Source organism: Hyperolius riggenbachi, chromosome 1 (genome assembly GCF_040937935.1).
Source record: "Hyperolius riggenbachi isolate aHypRig1 chromosome 1, aHypRig1.pri, whole genome shotgun sequence".
Lineage (NCBI taxonomy): Eukaryota > Metazoa > Chordata > Amphibia > Anura > Hyperoliidae > Hyperolius > Hyperolius riggenbachi.
In genome coordinates, this window is record NC_090646.1 from 180,030,752 (window position 1) to 180,051,403 (window position 20,652).

Sequence of the window (20,652 nt, forward strand, 5' to 3'; positions counted from 1 at the left end):
ACGCATCGTTCCGCGGAATTTCCGCTATAGCGCTATGGCAATTTCGTTCCGATTCCGGCCGGAATCGCGGAAAAATTTATTCCGCAGAACGCGGTGAGCATCCCTAGTACTCAAGAACAAGTCAAATGTTTGTGTCAGCGATTCCTAAATCTGTCTGTCAAGAGTTAATACTGAGAAGGGTGCAATGCAATCTGAGTGACTAATGTCCTGTAAGGGTCACCACCTATGAGCTCCTCCCCTCTGCCCCACGCTTTGGCCTTTGGACAGTTCCCTGTCCCTGTCTGCAGTGTTACTGCTGGCCACACAGCACACATAAAACAGCAGCACCTTACAGACTCAGCTTCATTTGTGAACTACCCAACCAAGCTAGTGCAGGACACAACAGACCTGCAAAATGACACGGATATACCAGCAGGGGGTGCTGCTCATCCAGACCCTACTTCTCTTCACCAGCACTTATTGTGTAAGTATAAGAAAACATTTTGTTGTAATAGAATAAAAAAAAAACATTATAATTATATCAACCGGCAGTAATTATAGAGCATCAAGATATTCTACCTTAATTTACTACCAATGAAAATTAGTTATGTTTAGTAAATGTCTAGCATGTTACTAAAAAGTAACTCTAATAAAAATAATTCCAGATATTTACGCTATTTCTATAGTTGATACAGAAAGGTAATATGGATTTAGTCTCACAAAATGTGTTCCTTTTTTCCCCCAGCAATACAATTTAGCACCAAATAAAGACAACTGTTGCATCTTAGATGATCGATTTGTAAGTATTATTTTTATTATAATGATTGTTTTTATGGACAGTACCCTAAACTTTCTTGCCAAGTTTGATTTAGGATAAAACTTACTTGTTTCTTTAAACTTACTTGTAGGGGGAATACTGCCCGACCACATGCGGTGTTTCAGACTTCTTAAGCAGATACCATTCAGACGTTGACACTGAGCTGCAGAACCTTGAGGGGCTGTTGAGCAGAATCACCAATGACACCACTTTTACGAATGAAATGGTTGTAGACATACGACAAATTGGAAGAAAGCCACAACCGCAACCGCAGGGTAGGAGAAAATGCATCTGAATAAATACACTTTTTCCTTACATAGGGGATGTTTTCAGATTAGCAACAATTTTCTTTTTCAGTATGTAGAAAGCCAAAAATACTAAAGAGTAGATAAGAGAAGAAGTAATACCAAAATTAAATACATTTGGGAGAGACTTTGCCAGTTATGATTAGTAAACACAATGCAATTTTCCGTCAGATTGACAGTCGAATCAAATTTTTTCCCGGTCGTTTTTCTGTTCAATTTTGTATATAATATATGATTAGAAAAAACAATCAGAAAAATAATCTGGAATCAGATCAGACCTGTCTGAAATAATCAATTCGACCGTCAGTCTGACGGAAAAAATTGCATCATGTGCACTGGGCATTATTAGACTGGGTTCACAGTAGACGCAAAATCGTACCATGCTCCACAACAGAGGTTAACAGATAAATGGGCATGTCAAGGGATCCAGTGTTACCTATAGCCTAGTTTCTCAACCAGTGGTGCTTGTCGCCCAAATCCAGGGGGTTCGATGCAGTTGATGAAGTATAACAAATTTAAACTTAAAAAAAAAGTATAAACCTAAACAACACCAAATTTTTATATTAGGTAATTAAAAGCGATAGTAAATGCTTGGAAACTGTGTACTACTACTGTACTACAAATGTATCTGTGTCAAGGGGTCCTTGAGATAATCTCTACTATATAAAGGGTTTTTTCATGAGCACAGATATTCAAAAAGGGTGCATACCAAAATAATGTTGAGAAACACTCATCTATAGGACCTGCTAAGACGTATCCATTTTCAGCACTTCTGTTGACTCTGTTGTAGTAGCAGATAGCAAAGTTTCTGCACTACTTTTCTGGACACAGCATACATTATGTATGCTGATGGTCCAAAGAAAGTCTACATAGATGGCCAACATCCATTCCTACTAGTGAGTTTCAGCTGAAAGAAAGATAGGTATGGTAGAGGAGAAAGCAAGTGTGTGTTTCCTTATCTTCATTTTATTTTTTTTTAAATATATCTTTTCAACAAAAATGTAGGAAAATATATTGGACAATATATTTACCATACAGTGCTCCAGAGATCTCCTGTGCTGTGCGTTACAACAGACACCAACGGAGACCAAAATTAATGCTGACAGATTCTGCGAATTATACATTGTTTTTTTCTGTGACTGTCCATGTTGTGTCTGTGGCTTTAGTATAAGTCTAGTATGAGCCCAGTGAACCTGAACCAAGTAAAATTATTTACAATAAACACATGATGTACCTGCAAAGGAATATTACATACTAACCTCGCCGTCAGATCCTCTCAGAAGCTCACCATTTCTTCTTTCAATGATTCCTTCCAATTCTGACAAGATTTTTTCAGCAATATATTAGTTGCTGTCAGTTATAACTGAAAGGACAACTGATGAGCAAGGTAATGTCCATGTTTCCCTATGGCTCAAGTGGGCGATATTACAGTTTAACAGTGCGCTGACCAGCAAGCAGTTACGGGGTAATGGCTATTTTCAAAATGGAGGACGGAGAATTCCTTCGAACATAGTGGACTAGCAGGACGCAGAGAGGAGAAAGAGATTGATTAGCAGACTGTGGGAGGTAAGTATGACATGTGTATGTTTTTTTTTTACTTTTAATTTTCAGTTCAGGTTTGCTTTAAGCACTCTATCTGCTTGCTGGGCTCAGAAAAGGTATTTTATTGATAAGGACTGACAAATTCTCTTTTGATGAAGTTCAGCAGAAATGTTTATTGAAAAAGGGTCATTCAGTCTAAACTTTTGGGTGTTAAAAGTGCGTACATCAAAAAAGGGCATCGGGAAAAAAGGGCGCGGGGTGTAAACGATAAGCAGTAATGCATTAAATAATGTGTATGAAATCGGCAATTGTGAAAAAGTTAATCTTCCCTGTTTCAAAAGTGAAACCTATAATTACGTTTGTTAAAAAAACGATAATATATGTTTAATCGTTATAATTGTATATTATTGTGAATAACCTTGATTTATCGTTTCTTCTTATAATAAAATCTGAAAATATTGTTTATAACGATGATATAAATATAACTACGTTCGTAATAACTGTTGTAAAGCATTAGTAAGTATTACTAAAATTTTACTAAAACTATACCTAATTCTACTCTCACAAAGAACCTTCTCTGTACCTATTCCTAACCCCTAGACCCCCCCTGGTGGTGCCTAACCCTAAGACCCCCCTGGTGGTGCCTAACCCTAACCACCCCCCTGATGGTGTATATTGTACTGTAACTATACCTAACCCTACTCTCACACAGAACCCTCCCTGTACCTATCCCTAACCCCTAAACCCCCCTGGTGGTGCCTAACCCTAACCACCCCCCTGGTGGTGCCTAACCCTAACCACCCCCCTAGTGGTGTATATTGTACTGTAACTATATTTAACCCTACTCTCACACAGAACCCTCCCTGTACCTATCCCTAACCCCTTGACTCCCCTGGTGGTGCCTAACTCTAAGACCCCCCTGGTGGTGCCTAAACCTAACCACCCCCCTAGTGGTGCCTAACCCTAACCACCCCCCTTACTGATCGCTTTATTATGTGGATAATAATGTTTTACAAATAGTGACTGTAAAAAATATATTGCAATTTACGTTGCATACTAATCACTTTATTTTGTGAATAATAATGTTTTACAGACATTAAAGGGAACCAGAGACAAAGCACCCTCATGTATTTTACCCTATATATCAGTGGGAACATTAGAGAAAACACCTACCCTGCTTTCTGTTTCATTCTGCACTGCACAGCTTGTTTCTTCTCAGCCCTGATAAAATCCCCGACTGAGCATTCAGTCTGGCTTTGCTCAGGAATCTTTATAGCTGAGTCTGTCTTTTCTGGTGTCTTTTCAAGCCCAAGCCTGCCCTCTGCTGGCTCTGCTCAGGAATCATTATAGCTGAGTCATTATAGCAAATGCAGACTGAATGCTCAGTCAGGGATTTTATCAGGGCTGATAAGAAACAAGCTGTGCAGTGCAGAATGAAACAGAAAGCATGGTAGGTGCTTTCTCTAATGTTCCCACTGATATATATGGTAAAATACATGAGGGTGCTTCGTCTCTGGTTCTCTTTAAGGAATAAAAATGTTAAATAATTTTATTGTGTGGATAATAATGTTTTACAAATAGTGACTGTAAAAAATATATTGCAATTTACGTTACGTACTGATCGCTTTATTTTGTGAATAATAATGTTTTACAAACAGTAAGGGATAACATTCTAAATAATGTTTTAGTTAAATATGTTTGGTATTTTTATAAACGTTATTCGTCACGGGCGCATTTTCTAAACTTAAATCATTACAAGCACAGTTATAAAACATTAAAAATCTCCGGGCGCCATTTGTAAAATGTTATTAATCTCCGGCGCCCTTTTTTTTTCCTGTTCGGCGCCCATTAAACGATATTTATTATGGGAGTGAATGGCGGCGCCCTTTTTGTCCACTAGCTGCCGGCGTCCTTTTTTCCTGTTACTGTTAAAAGTATTCATTATATTTCTGACAAATCATTTCAAACATGCTTTTGTTACATATGTACATTTTTTGTCTACTATTAGTACTTGGAGACCCAACTATGAAATCAAAAAGCATGCTGGATGAGATCTCACGATATGAGCAGGCAGTGACAAACAATGAACAGAACATACAGTGAGTATACCAACATTAATGCTATTTTGTCATTCCCAGTTTCACTGACACCCGATATGTAAAATAAGTTAGCCCATGAAATATAGACAGGGAAAAGCCATTGTCACTCACACTGTCACTGTCACCCAAAATAATTGCTTGTGATATTTGGTGACAGATTGGAATGATTGCTACACAGACACACAGTTTGAATCCTGTTGGAGGAGTCTAGACAGTATCCCATTGGAGGGGTCTAGACAGACCACATATCGTCTTTACCATAGTGATGACCTGTCATTTTTACCAAGGAGAGCGACCACACCCAGGTCCGGTTGGGCCACCCCGAGTAGAGTCGGGTTTATTGTCTCCACCTGCTTCAAGACACCCACACCAGTGTTGTTTGAATCTTTCAAGCAGCACATTCAGTTCTCTTTGGCAGGGATGGGTGGGTGAGGACCAGGATGTGCTTCATTGTGGGAACCTTAAAGTGAACCTCCGGACTAAAAATCTACTCGGCAGAACTGAAAAGGCTTGCTGTTTCTTTAACAGTTTCACAGCATCAGAACTTTGTTTTTCTTACCAAAGCATCATTTTTAGCTGCATTTTTAGCTAAGCTCCACCCATCAAAGAAAACTCCCTGGGCTTTTTTTCCCTGATGCTGTGCAAAGCATGATGGGATTTCCTATGTTGTTGTTCACGTTGCCTAGCAACTGGGAGGGGTTATCAACACACAGGACAGTTGGCTGCCCTCATGAAATCAAACATTTGCCTGTTCTTTTAAAACAGGGTGGGTAAGAGATTATATTACCTATCTATTTTAATTAACATAACTAATGTAATTTAATGACAGTATGTTTGTTTAGGCTGAAGTTCCTCTTTAACCATTTCAGCCCATGGGTATTTTTCACCTCATGGACGAGAGGAATTTTCACATTTCAGTGCTCCTCCCTTTCATTCCCCAATAACTTTATCACTATTTATCACAGCCAAATGATGTATACCTTGTTTTTTCCGCCACCAATTAAACTTTCTTTGGGTGGTACATAATGCTAAGAATTATTTTATTTTATTCTAAAGCATTATAATGGAAATAATAAGAAACAAATTGAAAAAAATCATTATTTCTCAGTTTTCAGCCATTATAGTTATATATAGATATATTAATTCATGCTACCGTAATTAAAATCCACACATTTTATTTGGCCATTCGTCCCGGTTATTGCAACGTTAAAATGATATCCCGAGTATAATGTATGGCGACAATATTTTATTTTGAAATAAAGGTGCATTTTTTCAGTTTTTACATCCATTACTAATTTTTAGCCCATAATTTAATAATAATATGACCTCTTGACATACATATTAAAATGTTTATTCCCTAAAGTCAGTAGGTGTAATTTTAGTATTTGGCCACAAGACGTCCCCGTTGAGCACTTCCTAATAGCGTACAATAAGTACGCTATAGGAAGCAATGTGTTGCTACATTGTAACTAAGGAAGTGACACAGGCATCACTGGATGCCTGCAATCACGGTGGCCTGCTGGGAGTTTAATGAATGGGAACTTTTTTCCCATTCATAAATCTAATGATCGGTGGCGGAAAGTGGTGGAAATGGGTGCAGTAGGAAGCGTGGCGGCTCTAATTAAGAATGAACACGGTTTTTGAACTAAAACAGTGTTCATTCTCGGCGGACATGTTCGGATTAGCTCAGCCAACTTTTGTCCCCTACAGCCAATCCTACCCGTTGCCGACAACATCGTGATTATGGGCGTTTGCACGCATAATCGCCCGCACGGCACCCCAAACCGCAGGGACGTAACTAGCACGTCCCTTCGGCTGTAGAAGCTGCCAATGCGGACGTGAGGCTCATGTCCCATTGGTAGAAGTGGTTAATAGAACTTCCCAAATAAACAGTGGAGTTTGGTCATTAGTACACAATGGATTACTCTTATGTTAGGTACACACGATGCAATTTTCTGACCGACTTACTGTCAAATCGATTATATCATGATTATGAACATATCTGATCTGATTTCTGATCGATTTTTCTAACGATTTTTCATAGAAGTGAACGGAAAACCGTTAATAAATGGAAATAATCGATCTGACAGGAAATTTGTCAGAAAATTGCATTGTGTAAATTGCATCGTGTGTACCTAGCATTAGTTTCAAATAGTTTTAGTAGAATAAATGTTAGTTTCATAATGAGCTTACCAGCATGTAGTATGATATAGCATACAAAACCACAACAATGGATCACTCTTGACCACCTCAGTGATGCCGGGGAAAACCTGTATTCACTCTACATTTTTTTGCCCAAGACAACTCGGCTTAGTTCACACATAAATCTGTACAGTACTGTCCTGTCAGTTTTGCATCCGTTTTTCTATCAGTTCTACCTGACTGGACCGGATATGTACACCTTTTATGTGTGAACACACCCTCACAAACAATTTGGCTGAGGGAAATTTAAAGTGTACTTTGCATATAGCCACAACCACTGATTGGTTATGCCTTTCAAGCTATTTAACTTCTGTCAAAATTGGATAGCCTTAAATGCATAGCGGTCCTAGGTCCTTTGGTCAAAGGTTATAATTAATGTGCAATCAATAAAAGTAGCTTTTATATTTGATGTGGTAAATTTATCCTGAATTTTCTGCCCTGTGACAGGCATGGATGAGGCATGTACTGTAGGTCCATTTTCCCTAGAAACGTGATTGCAAACATGCTGCGATGCAATAACAACTTTCTCTATTTCAACCACGTTGTGACACGATAAAGGTGCATTTAAGTGTGTATCCCTGCCTGATGGGGTTTGCAATTTCTGACAGAAGGAAAAAGTAGGAAAAAATAGAGATGGATAGTAGAAGAAGATCAAATTGCACCATGTTTGCGGTGTGATTTTCTTGTGTTCTCATTGAATTAACTAAAAACGCAAATGCAGGTAAATGCTGCTCTGCATTTGTGTTTTGGTGGAAAACAAAATGCATCAGTGGAAAAAAAGGCCACCACGATTACTATGCTACTTACAGCCCCTGCAATCAGCAAATTGCATGTGATCCGAAAATAGGACAGTGGAAAAGGGCCTTTAGGTATCAAAACAGTGAAGCATTGGCTGATCTACTTATGCATTTGTTTACATTCAATGCAAGAGGGAAGCCTTTAGAATTATGTGATTATAATTTGATTGGGCCCAGCAAGCTTGCCCTGAAAATGTACTGTTGGGTCTAACCAGAAAATATAAGAGGAACCATTGTGGCTGATTCACTATAAAACATTAATCTCATAAACTGCATAAATGCTGGTAATCTTAATGTGGGCTATCTGCCCACGTTAAAGGTGGCCATACATGGTACAATTTTACAATTAGATAATTTAGTTCGATTATTCCATTAGATTGAATATAAAGATTTTTCCAGCATGTCCGATCATTTTTCCAGAAAAAACGGGATAATCGTTCGAATTTCTTGATCGAAAAAAAAAATATTTTCAACTTTCATTCAATTCGATCATTTAGATTGAATAAACGGGAAAATCGAACGTTTTTATTGTACCGTGTATGGCCACCATAGCTTAATGTCCTTTAGTGAATCAACCCCATTGACACTTAAAATGCTTTTTCTACTTGGAGGAACAGGTTAAAGAGACTCTGTAACTTAAAAAAAGTTCCTCCCCCCGACAATCTTGACAAGCTAAGTTTTACTTACCTCTCCAGGATCCAGCACAGGCGCAGTAGCGGCTCTTCCTTCGGGTAAGGCGGAAATAGCCGAACCTGATCATACCCGCTCTACTGCACAGGCATAAAGGACTCGTGCCTGCGCAGTAGAGCGAATCCGATCAGGTTCGGCTATTTCCGCCTTAACCCGAACAGAAAGCTGCTAGTGTGCCTGTGCAGGATCACAGTAGGTAAATATTTACCTTGCTACACTTCAGGGGACCCGAGCAATTAAACGAAGGGACGGAGGAGGACGGTGGAAGCCTCGTTAGGATCCAGAGGCTTTCCCCTCTTGAGGTAAATATCCCCCAGAGGGTTTTTTTCTATTACAGATTCTTTTTAACCCTTTCGAGACTGGCTGCCTAACCCTCTTTAAGGGTCAGGCGATTTTGCATGGGGGGGGGCGCGTTTGGGTGGGTCAGGCAGTCGGATTTCTGGTAGGGCTAAGCCAGAGGGCCCAACCGCCCCGTTTTCGTCGGGACTGTCACGATTTTGGGGGGCTCTCCCACTATCACGGTATGAGCCCCCTAAGTCCCGTGCAGCAGTGGGCAGTGAGGGTGAAAAAAAAATGATCGAGGCTCCAGCCGCGGGTAAGTGGGATGCGGGACGCGTGCATCCCATTACTACCTCCCTCCCTCCCTTGGAATCTGGCCCCTGTGTGTCCCCCCGTTAGCAGAGTGCGGAGCGGGCTGTCATTACCTGCGTCCATGCGTACCGATGTCCGGCTTCAATCTGCTTCCTGTGACGTCACAGGAAGCAGGAAGCCAGATGCTGGTACGCGTCCATGGATACCGGTAAGCTGACAGCCCACTCCACTTAGCTGCGCACTCTGCAAGCAGGGGGGCGACACAGGGGGGGCAGATTCCAAGGGAGGAGGGAGATAGAATGGAAGGACAGGCATCCCGCATCCCACTTCCGCGCGGCTGGCGCCTCGGGATATTATTAATTTAAAAAAAAAAAAAAATTTTATGGTAGGTGTGACTGGGGGGGGGGGGGGGGGGTAGGGGTGTGGTCTAAGTGTCCCGATCCCTAGCTTTAAAATGTTGGGAGGTATGGCTAAGCTTGGTATGGTGTCCATAGTGTGGCCAGGTGTCCCTCGTATTGCGGGCAGCCTTTACTCAGCTCCCAGGTTTCAGCGGTGAGCAGCTGTGGACCCCTCCGCTCTGGCCGGCATTCCCGCTCGTACTGCCGCTAAGACCCGGGTCGTAGCTTGATGACATCATCAAGCCAGGACCAGACACTTACGTCAGAGCAATCGAGGATTCCGGCCAGAGCAGAAGCGTGCGCCAATCGGGGAACGTCAGGAAGGTGAGTGGATTCTAACAGCGATCACTGCAAATTATGAGGATTTCTGCACAAATTGTGATTTGATCTTCAGCTAAGAAAAATAGACAACCACAGTCTACTTAAACTAATACCACACAATTAATTAAATGTTTAGATGTTTTTATTGAACATACCATGTAAACATTCACAGTGCAGGTGAAAAAAGTAAGTAAATGCTTGGCTTTAATAACTGGTTGAACCTCCTCTGGCAGCAATAACTTCCACCAAACTTTTTTGTAGTTGCAGATCAGACGTGCACAACGGTCAGGAGTTATTCTTGACCATTCCTCTATACAGAACTGTTTCAGTTCAGCAATATTCTAGGGATGTCTGGTGCAAATCTCTTTCTTGAGGTCATGCCACAGCATCTCAATTGGGTTGAGGTCAGGACCCCAGAAGGCATATTTTCTTCTGTTTAAGCCATTCTGTTTTTGATTTACTTTTATGCTTTGGGTCATTGTCCTGTTGCAACACCCATCTGCTGCTGAGCTGCAGCTGGTGGACAGATGGCCGTAAGTTCTCCTGCACAATGTCTTGATAAACTTTGGAATTTTTTTTTGATGATAGCAATCCGTCTTGGCCCTGACGCAGCAAAGCCGCCCCAAACCATGATGCCCCCACCACCATACTTCGCAGTTGGGATCAGGGCCGGATTTGTAGTTTTTACTGCCCAAGGCCCACTATCACCAGCTGCCCCCAGAACAACAGCATCCTAACACCAAGCCCCCCCCCCCCCCCAACATGGCAGGGATTAGATTGTAGGATTCTTTGAGGACACTTAGTGATTAAGTGAGTGACAGCCATCTCAGAGATCACTGCAAGTGTCCGTTTGCTGCCCCTTCATCCCGAGTGCCAGATCTGGCTGTTTGTAGCCACCCACTGCTATGTGCAAACTCTGTGTAGCAGGACGAATGTCTGGCAGGCTAACTGCTACTGCCATTCCGCTGCCCACAACCCACCCCTTGCTTTTCTGATGCCCTAGGCCTCAGTTTTTGTGGTCTTGCCTGAAATTCGGCAATGGTTGGGATGAGGTTTTGATGTTGCTGTGCCTCTTTTCTCTACACATAGGCTATCATTCATAAAGCATTTCCGCATGTGGAAATGCTTAAAACAGCTGACTTTACCGAACACTCGGCAAAGTCAGCATTCATAAAGGCTCTTTTCGCATGAAAAAATGACACTACCGAGCAGAGTGATAAATCACCGCCTTGTGCGGTGATTATCGGAAAAAATATAGCAAAATGTTAGTTCATGAAGATCACCGCAAACGTTGTGAGGTCGGGAAGTACCGCTCACTCTGATGTGGCGATACCAATGTAAGTGAATGGAGACACACAGACCTCCCAGGCAGCTGCAGCAGAGCGGAACACAGAGAAATGTATCAAGCTTCCGTGTCTCCGCAAGCCTACAGCCAGCCTAGTTCGGGGAATCTCCGCACTGCTACCGCACATGGATACATTTTTATGAATGCCCACCCAGAAGTCTTAAATACCAGCAGCGGTGTTTTCCCGCATTGATTCCCCTTACCGGCAGCTCCTTTATGAATGATAGCCATAGTGTTGTGTGTTTCTTTCAAACATCTCAACTTTGGTTTCATCTGTCCCCAGAATATTTTGCCAGTACTGCAGTAGAACATCCAGGTGCTCTTTTTGCTAACTTCAAACGTGCAGCAATGCTTTTTTTGGACAGCAGTGGGTTCCTCTGTGGTATCCTGCCACGAACTCCACTCTAGATTCACTAACATGGATGTTAGCATATGCCAGAGACTTTTGTAAGTCTTTAGCTGACACTCTAGGATTCTTCTTCACCTCATTTAGCATTCTGCGCTGTGCGCTTGCAGTCATCTTTACAGGATGGCTACTCCTAGGGAGAGTAGCAGCAGTGCTGAACTTTCTCCATATATAGACAATTTGTCTTACAATGGACTGATGAACAGCATGGCTTTTGGAGATACTTTTATAACCCTTTTCAGCTTTATGCAAGTCAACAATTCTTAATCGTAGGTCTTCTGAGGCATACGAGATAACTGGCCGCCGGGAGACTTGGGCGCAGGATACAGCCAGTATATGGCTGATCCTGATGCTGCACAAGTCCCGGCCGTGTTAAATACTATTCCCCCTCTAAGTCCACATGGATAGTGGGGAATGATGGAATCCGGCTTCCAGCTATTGCTGGAAGCTGAATTACAGTGTTTTAAATGTAACTTCAGCTCCGTCTTTTGACGACACCAAAGTTACACTCTGTGCACCGCTATAGCCGTAATTGCTATTACGGTCTATGGTGGCGCCGGCTGCACCCAAATCTTCTGCGCTGTTATTACAGCGCTCCTTTCTGAGAGCTCTTTTGTGCGAGGCATCATTCACATCAGGCAGTGTTCTTTGGAAAAGCAAACTTAAAACAGGTGTGTGTTTTTTATATTGCCGAGCAGCTGTAACCAACACCTTTAATCTCATCTCATTAATTGGACTCCAGCTGGCTAACATCCTGACTTCACTCCAAATAGCTCTTGGAGATGTCATTAGTCTAGGGGTTCACATAGTTTTTACACCTGCACTGTAAATGTTTACAAGGTGTGTTCAAAAAAAACATAAAAACATTTAATTATTTGTGTGGTACTAGTTTAAGCAGACTTTAAGCAGTGATTTTCTATTGTTGTGACTTAGGTGAAGATCAGATCACATTTTATGTCCAATTCGTGCAGAAATCCATATAATTCCAAAGTGTTCACATACTTTTTCTTGCTACTGTACATAGAATTAAATATTTTTTCCAGTAACAGAAGTGGAGGACGATGAGTGGGAGTCCAAAGCATCTTCCCATTCCTCATCGTCCATCTTAAGATCGCCTTCTGGCCATCTGGACTTCAGTAGGTCAGTTTCATGGAAGGATTTATACCACAAGTATCGGATCTGGCAATATTGTGTTATTTATATTTTAAAAGTAATTTGTATAATTATAATTAGACCACCTTATTTTAACCACTTTACCCCCGCCTGTACGAATTTCTCCGTCCCTTTTTCCATCCTTTAACCCCCAGGGACGGAGAAATCCGTACTTTCCGCGTTCCCGCCGCTGTCCGTGCTCCCGCTCGTAAACACGCCGCCCGCCGCTAGTAAAAACGCCGCCGCCCGCTCGCCCGGAGATCAATGAACGGGAAAATCCATTCCCGTTTGTTGATCTAAGCCCTGCAATGATCCGCTGCTCGCCGATGAGCAGCGCGATCATTGTGAAAAGTAAACACTTACCCAGCCTCCAAGTACTTCCTCCAAGCTTCCGCAAGGACGCTTGGAGGTCGCATTAAAACAAAAAGTTACTGTGGCCATCTTGTGGCCAAATAGTAAAACTACACCCTACACATTTTTCACATACAAATAAATTACTTTTACACAAAAAATTAACTCATTACCTCCCACACTCCCATTTTTTTTTTGTAATTAAAAAAAAATAAAAATAAGTACAATAAAAAAAATACATAAATAGTTACCTTAGGGACTGAACTTTTTAAATATTTATGTCAGGAGGTACAACACTGTTACTTTATAAACTATGGGCTTGTAATTAGGGATGGACGCAAAACTGAAAAAAATGCACCTTTATTTCCAAATAAAATATTGGCACCAAACATTGTGATAGGGACATAATTTAAACGGTTTTATAACCAGGACAAAAGGGCAAATACATTTCATGGGTTTTAATTACAGTAGCATGCATTATTTAAAAACTATAATGGCCGAAAACTGAAAAATAATTAATTTTTTTCCCACATTTTTCCTATTTTCCCATTAAAACACATTTAGAATAAAATAATTCTTGGCATAATGTCCCACCTAAAGAAAGCCTAATTAGTGGTGGAAAAAACAAGATATAGATCATTTAATTGTGATAAGTAATGATAAAGTTATAGACGAATGAATGGAAGGAGCGCTGAAAGGTGAAAATTGCTCTGGTGGTCAGGGGGTAAAACCCCTCAGTGGTGAAGTGGTTAATTAAAACATGGATACACATTTCTTTTTTATCAAAGATACCTTCAAGAGATACTAACTACAAACACACAAAAAATATCGTTGCTGAAACAGAAGATTGCAACCTTGGAACTGCAGTGCCAGCAACCATGCAAAGACACAGTTGAAATCCAGGAATTAACAGGAAAAGGTACGCTTTATTCTAAAGTCTGCATTTAGAGATTTCAATTACTATAATGTGCAGAAATGTAAAGTGAAGAGGAGTATGATCGTCACTAGATGTTAAACTAGGCAGGGTTAAAGTAGTAAACTGACTGTGCCTCCGGTAAACAGAAATAAGTTGTATGCAGCAAAGGAAAAAGATCCGGGCACCAGCTGCGTTGCGAACATCCACTATTTATTTCATCCCCACCAGACAGAAATCACAGATAGGCAAGGTCTGACAGCTGTTTCACAAGAGGGCAGCGGGCGGTTAGCTTGTGAAACAGCTGTCAGACCTTGCCTATCTGTGATTTCTGTCTGGTGGGGATGAAATAAATAGTGAGTGTGCAGAAATGTGTAGGACCTCATGTGCAAACGTTTGTCACTTCTGAACACATTGTGTAATCTCAAATATACAAAGCTTTGCTTCATGGAATCTTACTTCTCACGTATCAGTTAACAGTGGCATAACTAAGGAGCTTGGGGCCCCTGATGCACGTTTTACATGGGGCCCCAAGCACACTGTTGATATGGAGCCCCAAAACCTACAAAGGACAGCTGCCGTGTCAGAGAAGTGTAATCAGAGTAAGAAAATAGTTTGTTAAGGATTACCACTGTGCAATGCACATGTAGAGGTGTTCATTACCAGCATAGAGCCAATACAAAGCTAATAAGATGGATGAGGCAGGGCCCCTAATAGGCCCCTCTGGCCCTGATGAGGACACAACTTCTGCATTCCCTATTGCTATGCCACTGGCAATTAACTACCCACATCTCCTTTATTCTGTGCTTTTGAGTGTGTTTTTTATTGCCTCATTATTTAAACGTTATTAGATAAAAAAGTATTATTATTTCAGTATGATTCATTCTTTTAGTCATATGGTATTATCATAAGAGTGCTTTAGGTTCTGTCTCCACTCATGCGTTGCGTTGCAGCTTTGAGCAACGCCATATATCCTGTGTTATGCAAGGACATCAGAAAGTACATAGAAAGTACCTTCTGATGTCTCCATTGAAGCGCTGCGTTGAAGGATGTATTGAAGGATGTATTTTTGTAAAGAGCGCACGTAATGATAGTCAATTGGTGCAATTTAAAAAACACACCACAACGCAGTGCACAGTGTTTTTTCCCCTCAATGCACTGCCGTTGCCTCTCAGAATGCATGTCACTTTACTACTGTTGTAGTAAAAAAAAGCGTGCAAAAAATACATGCAAAATGCATACATTTGAAAGTACTGTTTTGAAAACGTACCTTTACAAACGCGCAAGCGTGGAAAGGCCTTGACAGATTACATAGAACCATTCACCTCCCTAATTGTTCCTCAAGGGGCTCATAGTCTAAAGGTGCCCATACATTTCTTAAAGGCCAGGGGCAAACGCAGGATTTTTAAGGGGGGGGTTCCTGAAAGGTCCAGAAGCACGTATGTCCCCGAGTGCTTCCGAATACAGGTGGCTCCATACTGTCCATGTACAAAAGTGCGCTGCCGTATTACGGAGCTGCCTATCTTTGGAAGTACTCAAGGACACGAGTGTTTCTGAGGGCTTCTGGAAGCAGCAAATTTGAACGGGGTACAGCGCTGGAACAACTCCCCGAGAGAGGAACAGGAGATAGACTTAGTTTGGACAATTCAGTGGAATATGCTACATAGTGTCACATAGCGCAAGCGATACCCATATGATGCAGGGATATATGCATCTGCGGAAGATGGCGGCGCTATAGAAATACTAAATAATATTATTTTGCCTCACCAGGATTGCACTTTTATTTAGCTTTCCTGTATGACAAGAACACACAGCCAGCACTAGGGGAAGAGGGAAACAAAGGTGAATGAGGGAGGGCTGGTGCACACCAAGAGGGCTTCTGAGCGTTTTTCAAATCAACAGTGATTTGAAAAGCGATTGGCTAATGTTACCCTATGTGGGTGTTCCCACAGCAGCGTTGTGATTTTTTCAAAATCGCAGGTATACTGCATGTAGCATGTTTTTGAGCAATTCATTCAAAAATCGCTCTGAAAATCACTTCACAAAATCACACTCACAAATTGCTAGCGATTTGCTATTGTCATTTTGGCGTGCACTAGCCCAGAGAGAGGAGTGGAGAAATTGAGAATAGCCTGAGATGGAGCAGAGAACTTATCTGTATTGCAGTCCCACATCACACAGGCTACTTGCCTGTAATCGGACTCCTGTCCCTGTCAGTCTCTCACACAAGTCAGAAAGAAGCCCTCCTGGAGTCTAGGGACTGTCAAAAACTTTTCAGCTTGTTAAACACCTTACCCACACATGCAGTCATTATAACAATGGGGAGAGACCAGACAGATGTTTGCCCACAGACCCTGAGTCCAGGCAAGCTCTGCATCATGCTATGCATATTTACCAGCTTGCCTGCACTCTAATTTCATCATGTCTGACACTTCTGTGCTGTGGAGAGTCCAGGACTCCATAATCAACATTCTCTCACTGCAGGCTGCATCTTCTTGTGAGGGAAGCTGGGCTGCCTCTCTCAATCTATTAGCTGGAGGGAGGCACCAGAAGTAAGAAGGGAGGGAGAATGAGGCTGTTTATATTATGCGGGCTTCCCTGGCTGAATACACAGCTCAGTGCAGGGGGGAGGTTCCAGACACCCGGAATAGCCCCCTCAGTTCGCCAGTGAAGGCCACCAGATTAAACATCTGAAAGACCCCTTTCTCATTAAAATTGAATCAAAGAGGGATTTATTACCTGCTCACACACTGCACACATATTTCCAATAGATTGCAGCATTACATTTATTGGAAATCTACCCTACTACTACATCTCTGCCTGCCTGACCCCATGGATCTTCCCCCCATTTAATGTGTAATGTGCAGAGTGTTGCAGGCTTACCTGTCCACCGGTGCACCTCCTCCTGTGTCCTGTGTCTTCTAACATCACATACATGAGACAAGGTCATAGGGTACAGGTAATACAGAGAGATGCAGAACACAGGAGTAAAGCTTGTCAGTAGAGAGGTGAGCCTGTAACACTCTGCACAACCCAGGGGTTACACATTACAAATGGAGGGAGACCGGAAAGGGGTCCATCAGTCCTTAAAAAATTGAATACCACTACTGCCATGCATCCAACCAAGCCCTTTCAAGCACATTGTGGCATCTTTCTCTGCCAGATACAACTGTGTTATGATCGATACTGTGGGACATACAGTAAGTGTCACAAGTCAAGCAATGTCTGGGCACCTTAATGTTACCACTGCAATCCTACTGCAATTTTAACACAAAAACATTAATTTAACAGTAGGTGTATGAGATGCGGGAGGATCACTTGGAGCAAGTGTACTGTAGATTCTATATTGTAATAAACCTCATGGCAGCTTTATGGTTACCACTAAAGTTATCTTCAGCATCATAAGCTGCTCCATAAGGTTATAATTAATGAAGATTATACTTTTCTTTTCTAGATTGTCAAGAGGTTGCCAATAAAGGAGCACGTATTAGTGGTCTCTACTTCATTAAGCCTCTCAAAGCCAAGAAGCAGTTCCTGGTGTACTGTGAGATTGAACCATCTGGCAGTGCATGGACTGTTCTACAAAGAGTGAGTGAATCTATAGTGTACTTTAATGGACTTTTCTGTTTCCGTCATTTAGAAGCCCTTTTAGTTTGGGCTGTTGGAGACCCTAACATCACTCTGTTAAAGATACCGTATTTTTCGGACTATAAGACGCACTTTTTCTCCTCCAAAAGTGGGAGGGAAAACTCAGTGCGTCTTATAGTCCGAATGTGAGCCAAGGTGTCCCCACATAAGCAGTTGCAGGATGCTGAGGAAGCTCTCACCAATACCGCTGCGGGCTCCAAGTCCTGCATCCTGCCTTCAGTGCGGGGTCCTCTCTGGTCCTGGCTCCCCAAGCTCTCCCACTCCCTTTTCCTCCACAAGCAGGTGCAGGACACCCGCAGGCGCCCGCATCCTTGCTGCCGCGGGCTCCAAGTCCTGCATCCCGCCTCCAACCCGTGTCCTCTTTGGTCCTGGCTGCCGGTACACTTCTCCCCGACAAGCAGGGGCAGGACTCAGCGGACGCCCCCGCATCGATGCTGCCGTTGGCTCCAAGTGCTGCATCCTGCCTCCAGCGCGTGTCCTCTTCGGTCCTGGCTCCCCGGCTCACTTCACCCCGACGAGCAGGTGCAGGACTCAGCGGACGCCAGCATTGATGCTGCCGCGGGCTCCAAGTCCTGCATCCTGCCTCCAGTGCGTGTCCTCTTCGGTTCTGGCTGCAGTGCTGATGAGTGGCACGCCCCCGGAATCCAACCCTCGATGTGCACGATTTGCAGCCGCTCCAGTAGCCGCTTCATCTCACTGCCAGAGACCCGGGCCGATGTTACTGGCTGCAGTGCTGATGAGCGGCACACCCCGGGAATCCTGCGCTCGCTGCCCGAGAAGTTTGCAGTCTCTCGAACAGCCGCTCCACCACCTGACGCTACTCCGAGACCCGGGCCGATGTTCCTGGCCTGCAGGGCTGATGAGCGGCATGCCCCCCAGAATCCGGCGCTCGATGCGCAGCCTCTCCAGCAGCCGCTCCACCACCTCTGACGCTACTTCGCCGGAGACCCGGCCGATGTTCGTGGCCTGCCGGACTGATGAGCGTCGCACCCCCTGGCCTGCCGGACTGATGAGCGTCGCACCCCCGGAATCCTGCACTCGCTGGTGAACCTTGGTGCCGCTTGAAGCCGCTTAGCTGGAGACCTGGACCGTTGATTCTGCTGGGCTGCCCACATACTCCCGGAGGGCTGATGAGCGGCACTAATGCTCCCATCTGTGATCAGGATGCACACCACATGGGACCTCCAGCTCCTGGCTCCTCAACCGCTGCTAATGAGAGACCCTGCCACTGCAGAGGACCTGGAGACTCCATGGATCCAGACCCACAGCAGCTCTGTGACCCTGTGTCCCTGGAAGCACACCTTTGCAAGTATTAGAAATGTTGAAGGAATAATCTATGTATATTTAGTGTAGGTTGTGGAGACTATGTAGCTTAGTGTAGGTGGTGGGATCTGTGTAGTTCAGTGTAGGTTGGGGGGACTATGTAGCTTAGTGTAGGTTGTAGGGACTATGTAGCTTAGTGATGGTTGTAGGGTCTGTGTAGCTTAGTGTAGGTTGTGGGGACAGTGTAGCTTAGTGTAGGTTGTGGGATCTGTGTAGTTCAGTGTAGGTTGGGGGGACTATGTAGCTTAGTGTAGGTTGTAGGGACTATGTAGCTTAGTGATGGTTGTAGGGTCTGTGTAGCTTAGTGTAGGTTGTGGGGACAGTGTAGCTTAGTGTAGGTTGTGGGATCTGTGTAGTTCAGTGTAGGTTGGGGGGACTATGTAGCTTAGTGATGGTTGTGGGGACAGTGTAGCTTAGTGTAGGTTGTGGGATCTGTGTAGTTCAGTGTAGGTTGGGGGGGACTATGTAGCTTAGTGATGGTTGTGGGGACAGTGTAGCTTAGTGTAGGTAATGGAGGCAGTAGGGGTTAGTTTAGCTGGTAGTGTAGTTTAGAGACAATCTGGGGGAGGAAGGGGAAATGACCATAAGATGCCCCTGATCTATAGTTGCACCAGGTTTCATATATTTTTTTTTCCATGGTTTTTGTCCTCTGAAACTAGGTGCGTCTTATAGTCCGGAGCGTCTTATAGTCCGAAAAATACGGTAATACTGTGGCCCATGACATCCTTTTTATTTATTTATGTATTTATTTATTTTTTGTGGCCCATGACATCCTAGCATTTCTTCGGTTATTTAATCTGACAACATGCGATCAGAATCGTTTATTACACCAAGCATAACTGGGTCCTGCCCAGAATTGGGTTTGGCATGAAAGCATAGCTCAAGTACAGGGTGCAGTTAAACAAGAGCATAGCTCAAGTAAACATGCAGTTAAACAAGAGCAAAAAGAAAACAACATAAGGAAGACAAAATACATCATACACAATATACATCAAATGACAATGCACATGATACAAAACACTACCAAATTGTGGCACTGAAAAGTCTAATCAGCTTAGTCATTTTTTGGCCGGTGGACTTGTTTACCGAAAGCATTGTGCTGGCTGCAACTTGGCAGTGGTGGGGAACTGATAAGGGGTGGAAGAATGTGGAGGGAGTTCAAGAGGCAGAGGGGAAGAAAGAGTTACTGTGTATAGCGGTCCTGGTGGAGATGGCCGACTCCGACTTGATGGAAGCGGCCTGAAGAAGCAGTGGCCTGGATGAGAGGGGTCACTTGCAATCCTCAGCGCTCTACGGTGCTGAGGATTGCAAACTGGGAAAACTGTCTAACAAGCTTATTACTTACATAATATTTCATTCTAAGTCACCATAAAACTTGCTTTCTTTTTTTCTAGAGGCTTGATGGTAGTGTTGACTTTAACAAGAACTGGGTTCAATACAAAGAAGGATTTGGATACTTGTCACCAAAAGACACAACAGAGTTTTGGCTTGGAAATGAGAAAATTCACCTGATTAGCACCCAGTCTACAATGCCATATGTTCTCCGCATAGAGTTGGAAGACTGGAATGGTCAGAAGAGGTAATACATAAAGTCATGTGGGTTTTCACTAAGATAGATTAATAGTCAGATGAGTACAAATAATTCATCATAAATAGTTCTCTAACACAGATGCATAATACCAGAAGGCTGATTTGTGATTGCTTTCTTGTATTTTTTTTTTAATACATCACTGTTTTGTCAGCCTGTAGAAGACAGATTAAAACTAACCTGAA

At 43.0% G+C, this 20,652-nt stretch overlaps 1 protein-coding gene across 2 annotated transcripts in view; it reads left to right on the top strand.

The window, feature by feature from the left end:
• Positions 1-326: 326 nt before the first annotated feature.
• Positions 327-20,652, top strand: part of FGG (fibrinogen gamma chain) — a 29,966-nt gene continuing 9,640 nt past the window's right edge. Inside the window, exons 1-7 of one of the 2 annotated variants that reach the window (XM_068278896.1) lie at positions 327-463; positions 725-778; positions 888-1,071; positions 4,652-4,742; positions 13,784-13,914; positions 17,363-17,496; positions 20,274-20,458. In XM_068278896.1, coding sequence (XP_068134997.1) covers positions 395-463; positions 725-778; positions 888-1,071; positions 4,652-4,742; positions 13,784-13,914; positions 17,363-17,496; positions 20,274-20,458 — 848 coding nt within the window. In that variant the 5' untranslated portion in view covers positions 327-394. The remainder of the gene's footprint in view (positions 464-724; positions 779-887; positions 1,072-4,651; positions 4,743-13,783; positions 13,915-17,362; positions 17,497-20,273; positions 20,459-20,652) is intronic. The other variant, XM_068278897.1, reaches the window with a different exon arrangement.